Source organism: Mus caroli, chromosome 12 (assembly GCF_900094665.2).
Source record: "Mus caroli chromosome 12, CAROLI_EIJ_v1.1, whole genome shotgun sequence".
Taxonomy (NCBI): Eukaryota; Metazoa; Chordata; class Mammalia; order Rodentia; family Muridae; genus Mus; species Mus caroli.
Window position 1 is genome coordinate 70,897,724 of NC_034581.1, and position 9,864 is coordinate 70,907,587.

The window sequence follows — 9,864 nt, forward strand, 5'->3', positions numbered from 1 at the left end:
GGGCGTGGTGGTACACGCCTTTAATCCCAGCACTTGGGAGGCAGAGGCAGGTGGATTTCTGAGTTCGAGGCCAGCCTGGTCTACAAAGTGAGTTACAGGACAGCCAGGGCTATACAGAGAAACCCTGTCTCGAAAAAACAACAAACAAACAAACAAACAAACAAACAAAATCTCCTTGTTGTTGGATCAGGTTTCAGATCCCAACAATGATATAGCCAATCAGGTATCTTGCAAAATGCCTTTTCCTACAGCTTCTGGCCTCCTTGTACCCACTCACGTACATACACATATGCAAACAAAAATAAACTACAAGAATTTTTAACATTGTGTGTGCCTGTGCGCGTGTGTGTCTGGGTACAAGTATGCCATTCACATATGGGGAGATAATATGACAGTTCACAGATATGTCATGGTTCTATAATTCTACCATGTGTAGGTCCAGGGGTTCAAACTCAGGTTGTTGGGCTTAGCAGTAAATACTCTTACTGCCAAGTTGTCTCACTGGTCCTATCACCTTAAACATTTATCATTTAGTGTGTGTGTGTGTGTGTGTGTGTACACCAGGGTGTGCATGCGAAGGTCAGAGCACAATGCTGTGTCAACTGGTTCTCTCTACTATAAAGGTTCCAGGGCTCAAGCTCAAGCCCTCAGACTTGAATGGCAGGTGCCTTTATATGTTGAGCCATCTTGCTGGCCCTTTCTCATGTCAAAAAACAAAAAACTTGCCAGGCAGTGGTGGCGCACGCCTTTAATCCCAGCCCTTGGAAGGCAGATTTCTGAGTTTGAGGCCAGCCTGGTCTACAGAGTGAGTTCCAGGACAGCCAGGGCAACACAGAGAAACCCTGTCTCTAAAAACCAAAAAAACCAAACCAAACCAAAAAACCAAAAAACTTTCAGCCTCACTGAAATAACTGAATGGGAGCTATAGAAACTTGATCCTATCCTCTGAAATAAAGTTGCAGGGCTGGAGAGATGGCTCAGCAGTTAAGAGCACTGATTGCTCTTTCAGAGGTCCTGAGTTCAAATCCCAGCAACCACATGGTGGCTGCTGTAATGGGATCTGATGCCTCTTCTGGTGTGTCTGAAAAAAGCAGCAGTGTATTCACATATATAAAATAAGTAAATTAATCTTTAAAACAAAACAAAGCTGTAAACCGAGGGTCTTATTCCAGGAGGTGATTTGACCAAAAGTTACTACCTTCATCACCACATTTGCTTCTAAAAATCACCAGACAAGGAGGTTTTTAAAGACCTATATTTGAAGTTTCTGCATAAAAAACACTTTAAAATCAATAAAATGGCTCAAAGTAAAATACCCCAAATCAGCTGTTTTTTAAAAAATGCTTCCAAAAAAAAAAAAAAAACCCTCCAAATTCTTGGATCTTAGGTATTTTCACCAGGTTTTCAAATACAGCTTATATATATATATTCACTGGCATAACCAACTACTGAGCCAGGCAGAAATGAGAAATAGCACACACAAAGCTGCAATACAAGATCTTGTGGTTAATGGGCTGAGTAGCAGTTAAACTTTTCATTTCCTCAGCAGATACTCATTGAAACACACACACATCAAAAGCTCTAAGTTACAGACCAAAAAAAAAAAAAAAAGCATAAACGCTCAAGTCAAGTCAAGAATACAGGCTTAGCAAGGAGATAAAACACATGACAATAACTACATTACAAATTAAAAGTGTCAAGTGCCACTAGAACGTTCAGCTGGAGATAAGCACGGAGCAAGCAATGAAAATAACATATTCAAACTGGTTTTCATCAGGCTTAGAAAGATAAAACCAAGTAACTTTACCGGGAGGGCTGTGAGTATTTTGTTATCAGAATTCAACTCAGTATAAAGGGGGGAGAAGAAAAGGAGTAAACAGAAGGAAAGGACAGGCGCAGCTTGCTAAGGAGACTAAGTGTAAGTGTACCCCAGCTGTGCCTGAAGGTATCCATCCCGCTAACTGCAGTGAGCTATGTAAGATGCTTGTGTAGGAACAACACTGGCAGTCACTCACTCAGTGGCGGGGGGGGGGGGTGGGGGGGTGGGTGGGGAGAACAAGACTCGGAAACCCAACCTCTTAAGAGTTTCAGCGCAGCCACTAGCTAGGTCTATCTCAATTCCCTGAGCCTCAGTAGCACTTATGAAGCGTGGATAATGGCAGTTTCTTCCTGAGGTGTCAAATGAAGCACTCTGGAGGCTGAGGCAGGAGGACCTGGAATTTAAGGCCAGCCTGGACTATAGTGAGACTTTGTTAATGAGGGTGTTGTGTGTGTGTGTTTGTGTGTAACAAGAGGGTATATATATTTGATAGGAGGACCTGTAGTAAGTGTTCAATAAGTATTAGACAGTACATCTCTAGGTCGGTTAGTTAAGGAGCCAGCTAGAAACCACGTAATGGCAGTGGGGAATGAAGGGAAGAGCTCGAGAGAGCCACCAGACACAGAACCGACACGACGTGGTGGCAGACAGGACACAGTCAACCACAGGCTGCAAGCTAAAGGTGAGTGGGTTGCTAGAAGCTGTCATTTATTTCTTCGGCACACATTTTCACAGTAACTGCCATGTTCCTGCTGTTGATATTAAAGGTAAAAGACTAGAGCTAGCCACAGGAACTGGCTTAGAGGAGGAGGTTTCTTACACAGTGAGTTCAAAGTGTCTACTCCAGGAAAAGGAAGTAGAAATGTCTAGTGATGAGTGGAAACAGCTCTAGAAAGATCAATGCCAAAGGAGACCTCTGAAATGACAAGACTCAAGTTTCTAAATATGTAGAGCTATACAGCGAAGCCAAATTTAAAAAAAAAAAAAAAAATTCTAAAAGCTAAGTATGGGTTGGGCCTGGTGGCACACGCATGCTGTAATCAAAGCTACCCTGGATTCCAGGCCCTGTATGTTAGAGATTCAAGGCTTGCCTGGGATAGAGCACAAACATAAGCTGATTTGGGAAACTTAAGACTTTGGGTCAAATGGGTCAAAAAAAAAACAAAAAACAAAAAACCAAAAAACAACAACAAAAAAAAAAAACTTAAAAAAAAAGGGTCTAGATGATGGCAGAGGATTTGTCTAGCATTCATGAGCCCCTGGGTTCACTTTTCAGTACTTTACTAAAAAAAAAAAAAAAAAGTATGAAAACTTGAAAGCCAGAAAAGCTACAATAAAACAAAGCAGGCAAACCTGGGACCTGAGGAAAATGCAGAACCCTGAGAGGGGGAACGCTGGTGACCAGGAGAGCAGGTGGGAGGTGACGTCCTACAAGTTCAGGGACGTAGCTGAGGCCAACTTTCTGATTCAAGACAACCTTTCAGGGTAGAGCCAACAAAATAGGAGGTACGGTCGGGGTGGGGCCCCGAGGAAGCTGCAGACCTCAGGAAGAGAAGCCACTCCAGATTAACCAGGAAATTAGCTGGAGGGACTGAGGGTGGAGAATCTGTTAACTCACCAACTACGAAGTCAGTTCATAAAGAAAGGGAAAGGGGACCTAAAATACGAACAGGATTAAGCTATGTAAGGAACATTCGAACGCAGTAACTTCTTCCTCTTTAGTTTCCATTTATCTATCCTCAGAATCTCTAACGCCTGCCTTCTCTAAGTGGTTAAACCCACTCCATGAGATTCCAGTTTTTGGGTTTGTTTGGTTTTTTTTTTTTTTTTTTTTTGGTTTTCCGAAACAGGGTTTCTCTGTGTAGCCCTGGCTGTCCTGGAACTCACTCTGTAGACCAGGCTGGCCTCGAACTCAGAAACCTGCCTGCCTCTGCCTCCCAAGTGCTGGGATTAAAAGCATGTGCCACCACTGCCTGGCGAGATTCCAGATCTTTTATTTTCAGGTGTAGAACTATTTCATCTCTTGGTTCACGTCTCTCCAACATGATACCTCGCCTCTATCTTCAGGTACCTGTGGCAGAATTTCCCAGGAGCTGAACCCCAACCTGGTCACCATGCCCTCCTAGGCCTTGGTGTCATTCCTTTTACTGGAAGCCTTTTCCAGGCAGAGACTTCCTATTTGCTTACAGCCTTATTTTACATCTTTGATCTACTAACTTTTGTGTCACTGTGGGGTCAACCTTCATTGATTAGGGTGATGGCCTCCTGGTCTTTGTTTTTTTTCTCATATCTAGTCATTTATATACTAAAACCTATGATGAGGGGCTGCTGAGATGGCTTGGTGGTTGAAGAGCTAACTGCTCTTGTAGAAGACCTGGGTTCAGCTCCCAGGACCCACATAGCAACTCACCACCTTTTCTAACTTCAGTTCCAGGGGGCTCAGATGCGCTCTTCTGGACTTCATGGATACCAGGCATGCACGTGGTATACACACATATATGCAAAGCATACATACACATAAAATAAGCTGTGAATAATGTAAGAGACTCTGCAGTAATATTCCTCCAACAGTGATGTTTTTGTTTTTATAATTAACTTGGCTGAACTTAACACTCCCAAGTTCTGCTCCTTGATCCGTGAGGTTTGGCTCTAGGTGTGCTCTTTGGAGGCCGTGGTAAACATGTCCAGCTCAGAAACTACAAGATTCAGAGTATTACACATCACCCCAACAAACCATTTGTTGAGCATCTCCCCCACTTTCCAGCTGCATGTTGTGTGCTCTGCCCTTTTTCTTCTAGCAACAGTTACCCCAGTTTTAGTCACCACACTGTGCCACCAAAACCATAAAAACAGAAACATCCACTGCTAACCCTTCTGCCAATTCAATTTTCAAAGACACACATGGTAACAAGACATACATGCGGGCAAAACACCCATATGCATAAAATAATAAAATCTGGTTGGAAGATAGACATGGTAGTATATACTTGTAGTCTTAGCACTTGTGAAACTGAAGCAGGAGGATTGCTGAAAATTCAATGTAAGCCAAGGCTACACGGAGTGAGTTCAAGGCTGGTTGGCCTGAGCCTATCTAACAAAAACCAAACAAAAAAATTAACAGGAAAGATTTTTGGTAGGAAAAAAAGATGTAAAGTAGGTTGCAGAAAAGAATTCAAAATAAAAAAATTCACCCTTCATTATTTAGAAAAGCAAAGAGTTTAAAAACTTTAAAAACATTTTTATTATCAAATTAGTATTTTTAATATTTTATTCTGAGAATTTCATACATGTATACAAGGCATTTTTATCATCATAATATCCTTCCCATCTAAGCACCACACCCTCACCCCCAAAGTAATATTTATAACAGGCTTAGTATTGACAGCTATGAGACTATACAAGCTCTATTTACTTTCCAGATTGCAGTAAATTAGCTCTGGATTAGTTCAAACTAAGATGAAACAAGTTTATAATTTAGTTAGCATGATATTCAACATCTTGGACTGTTTAGAAACCTCTTTTTGGTTGGCTTGCATTCTCAGATCAGCAGCAGAACAGCCTAGAATACTCAGCCCTTCATTCTCTCGCACTGCAAGCATCTTTAACAGACTTTATATCAGTTATCAGTCAGAGACAGGAAAGCTGGCAGAGGAATGTCAAGCTTGTATGAACTACTGACTCATGGCTAGAAATACACAAGTTCAGCGCTACCTGAGAAAAGGCTTCCCACAACAAGCCTTTGTAGCTGGTATTTGTAAAATGGTATTTTTTGATGATTGTGGATGTGTGACAGTTGATCTGGTTTTATTTGTGAGACGAGATCCCACTATAACCTAGACTGACCTAGAATTTACTTTGTAGCCCAGGCTGAACTGAAGTCTATGTTCTCTTGCCTCAAGCTCCTGAATAGAGGGATCATAAGGGTATACCATAATTATTATAATTATACCATAATTCCCAACAAGTATGGAAGAATGTTTACTATTGCATAAGTATCCCAAAGAATTGTGTTCATTATAGTAGATAAATAAATGTCAATGATTATTGTAAATGTGACTTTAAACTACAATTTTAGGTGGCTTAAGGAATCTAAGTAGTTAGACACACTGTTGCATACCTGTAATTCCAGCTCATACAAGTTTGAGGCCTGAACTTAGAAAACCCTATCTCAAAAAGAAGACAAACAGGAGACTTGGGGGAAAGGGCCCTCCCTGTACTCACCCCCATCCCAAGGCAAATCCCTGGAGCTCACTGGCTAGCCAGGTTACATGAATCAGTGAGCCCCACCTTCAGTAAGGAAGACACCCGAGGTCAATCTCTGACCTCAGATCCACACACACAGACACACACCCCTCAAAGAAAAGAAACAGAAATGAGCTAAACTAATGCACTAGTAGAGTGGTTAGAGGCCAGGAAGGGCCACACCATTTCCAAACTTTTTGGTGTAAAGTATCTAGGAAAAAGAACCACTTATTCTTAGACCCTTTTAAATTGATTTCCATATTGTCTAAAAATAATACAGGAACTGCCAAATCTGAAAATACAGGCACAGATCAAACCTGCCAGGAACCCATATTCACAGACAATGTTAGAGAAGACGTGATGGATGACACAGGAAAGGGAAGTTACATTCTAGAAATCTTCAACAGGATAGTCTGGAGCCCTGGTCTGTGGGCAGACAGCCTTTTCCATCCTCTGTGTGTGTGTGCGCGCACACAAGTGTGCCTGTCTGTCTGTCTGTCTGATAAAGCACTAGGCCAATAAAACTTAGAAATAAAAAACTTAATATAAAAGAAAGGGACAAGAGTCTCCTTGATTTCTCTAAAAACTACATCTAACAAGAGCAAAAGAGGTCCTCACAGGCAGGGAAAGTGAAAGAGGGCAAAACCAGAGGAGACCCAGAGTGCAGTGGGCAAGTGACTGAGCTGCTGTGTAAGTGAGCTACCATCTCCTCTGCCAGAGAATAACAGCTCCATGAACACACTTCCAACACAGGCTAAATAACACCCTCTGCCTAAAGAGCCTGCTGTTTCAGAATTAAACATTGGTTTTGATCTGTATCTACAAAAGCAATTAATTACAAAAATCTCAAAACCTTAATAATATAAAAACACGTTTCTTAAGCTTAATTTAAGAGAAGAAAAAAGGCCCAATAAAATGAGAACAGAAGCCTAACAAAGGGTGGGGATATAATATAGCCCAGTAGTAGAGGCCTTATCTAGCATTCACAAGATGCCAGTTTGATCCCCAGAATACAACCAAGTACAATTAAAATGAACTAATAATGAAATTTCATGTTAGCTTTGAGTACTGTCTTTTTCCTCCACTTTCTTTTGGGGATGGGTGAGTGAGTGGGGTGGTGAGACAGGGCTCACTATGTAGCCCTGGCTGTCCTGGAACTTACTCTGTAGACCAAGCTGGCCTTGAACTCACAGAGATCTGCCTTCCTCTGTCTCCCAAGTACTGGGATCGAAAAGGTGAGCACTACATATTATATGTGTACTTGCATGAATTCAGGCATATCGTATGTATGCAGGAGCCTGTGGAAACCAGAAGGAATCAGTTTCCCAGAACTGGAGTTATTTCAAGTTAAGAGCCACAGGGGCGCTGGAAGCCAAACCTGGGTTGTCTCAACTGATGAGCCATCTTGACAGACTAAAGGAAGAGACAGTGATTGAGGAACCTAACTGGCATGAAGTGGAGATCAAAGGATCGAATTCCATTGCTGTTAAAGATAACTACTATTAACTATTTTCTTTTTGGCTTTCTCTAAGGACTCAGATGCACTTGCTCTGTGGGATAAACAAGCAGAAAGGGGCACAGGAAGTGGTGTAGAGCTACTTTACAATTCATCAAAATAAGAACACCTGCACTGCTTTCCTATAGGAACTCTCTAATAATACAGTTCGCCAACTCTTTCCTAGCTCTTACTTCAAAAAATGGACAAATTGGTCAGATACCACCAGCAGCTTGCAGGGAATAAATCACTTTGGTCAGCGGTAGGTTAGGCACTATGCAGCACTTCCCAGCAGCTCAGCCATGCTAGATTTTACTGCCAAGCCGCTCGGGCCCCTCCTCCTCAGCTAGACAGCCTGGCTCCTTTGCATTCCCCTCAGGAGATCGGGTGGAAATACATAGCTCCACTTTGTAAGGCATAGAGGGCAGCTGAAAGTCCTGCCTGGCCTCTCTGGGCAACCACAGGCGCCAATAAATCAGCCACAGGCGATTCTCTCACCCCCTTCCTGGGGAGCAAGACGTAATGTGAAAGAGCACTGACTAGGCTTGGAAGATAAGTGATCCGAGACTCACATTCCTTTGCCAACTATTCTTGTCACCACAGTCAGGTATACCTCTCTGGCTCACTTCTGCCGGCTTAAAACATATCTGTAACAAGACAATACTACCCTTTTAAGGAATTCAGTTATTAAAACAGCTGGCAAAGGTTAGCACACAAAACTAAACCTGACTGGAAACTCCTTACAGCTTATTATAGTACTGGGCATGACAGTCTAGTGTGGGGTGGGGTGGGTGGGGGGTCTTTTTGCCGACCACCCAGGATGTCTCATTGCTTCCTAACTGAATCCCAGCCATCTTGACTATTTCACGTCTACTCATCCCACCCTCGGTCAGGCAGTGGCTGTGTACCCTTAACTAAATAAAACATATCTAGGTTGTTTCAAGAATGATGCCTAAACCTAAGGCTGAGACACGTAGCCAGACCAGGGGGCATACACTCTAAGTTCCTGCTAGCGAGAGCCCGACCTAAGATCCATCACTATTTCTACACTAGCCTGGACTATCAACCTGAGAAGTCCTGTAAACCTGATACAATTTTAATCACTTCTGGAGTATGCACTGTCCAAAGCAGGATAAACTGACACTGCAGTCCTGGCACACTGGAGAGTTCAATGGCAAACGTGTCTGCAGTCCTGAAGGCTAATTATGAAAGGTGCAGAAACTTTGATCGGGCAACACTCTGCTCCTTAGGCCGGGTGTTAGCTGTGAAATGAGGGATGGACTCGATATAACTTAAGGTCCTTTTCAGCTGGAAAACTAAGATGTACTTCAATCTTGTCAATCGACAGCTCTGCAGCTTTTGAAGGACTTGCTGGAGTCCCTCAAGGAAGAAGGCCAAGTTTAATCCCTTAGAGGGAGATGGGAGTTAATTTATAAAACACACAACACTAGCTGCTATCAGGTTCCAAGTACAGCGCCGTGCGTTACCTAAGCAACTGATAACGGCTTGATTCCTCCAAATGAGTGCAAGGGAGACGATGATAATAAGATGAGGGCCAGAATTCAAAAAGAAAAACCATTGGGCTAAAAGAAAAATACGTGAGAAAAATTAATTATTAGGGTAGGGGGCTACTTGCCCTAGATGCTAGGTACTCACAAACTGGATGGGGGAGGGGAGAGTGAGGGCTGCGCAGCCCGATCTGGACACCCGCCCACTAGCTAGAGCCTGGAGGCCTGGCGCGGCCGCCCGGGACCCGGCTGACACAGACGGATTGAGGCTTCCGCGCCCGCTCGGAGCCCGGCCCGCAGCCAGAATGGGCTCCAAGGCTGTGCGGCAAGCGCGCGCGCCATCCCGCCCGCGTTAGGCCCCGGCGGCCCACGGCCAAGGGCGGCTCCGCGCGCCCAGCACTCGCTCGCCGTTGCTAATGTCCTCCTTGGGCCCTGACTGACATCTCCAACGGACCAAAAACAGCACCCCTCTCCCCGGCTACTTGCATCTGTCCCGCGACGGGTGCAGCTGCAGCCGCCGCCCGGGCGGCTCGCGGCGGGAGGGACTGAGCCCGGAGCAGCCCACAGGGGCAGGGCCGCGTTGCTTACCCAGACTCCGCCGCGGCGGCGGACGGGCGGGCGGGCTTCTCTGTGCGGGAGGGGCGGGCTCCCGCGCGGCGCACACCACGCGGCTGCGCCCGCTCACGCACCCGGCGGGCTGCTCTCGCGCGGCTTCCCGCGCCCGGCCCACGTGACCGGGCTGCCGGGAAGCGAGCGGCACCCCGGCTAGTGTGCGTGCCTGCCTGCGTGCGTGCGTGCTT

General features: G+C 44.7%; 1 protein-coding gene across 3 annotated transcripts in view; it reads right to left on the bottom strand.

The window, feature by feature from the left end:
- Window positions 1–9,767, bottom strand: part of Zbtb25 (zinc finger and BTB domain containing 25) — a 19,245-nt gene extending 9,478 nt beyond the window's left edge. Inside the window, exon 1 of one of the 3 annotated variants that reach the window (XM_029484920.1) lies at window positions 9,653–9,767. Coding sequence is in view for 1 of the 3 variants with exons in the window: in XM_029484919.1 (XP_029340779.1) it covers window positions 9,044–9,135 (92 nt within the window). In the remaining 2 variants the exon portion in view is untranslated. Of the gene's footprint in view, window positions 1–9,043 lie in introns of all 3 variants that reach the window. The other 2 variants (XM_021179407.2, XM_029484919.1) reach the window with 2 other exon arrangements.
- Between the last annotated feature and the right edge of the window lie 97 nt (window positions 9,768–9,864).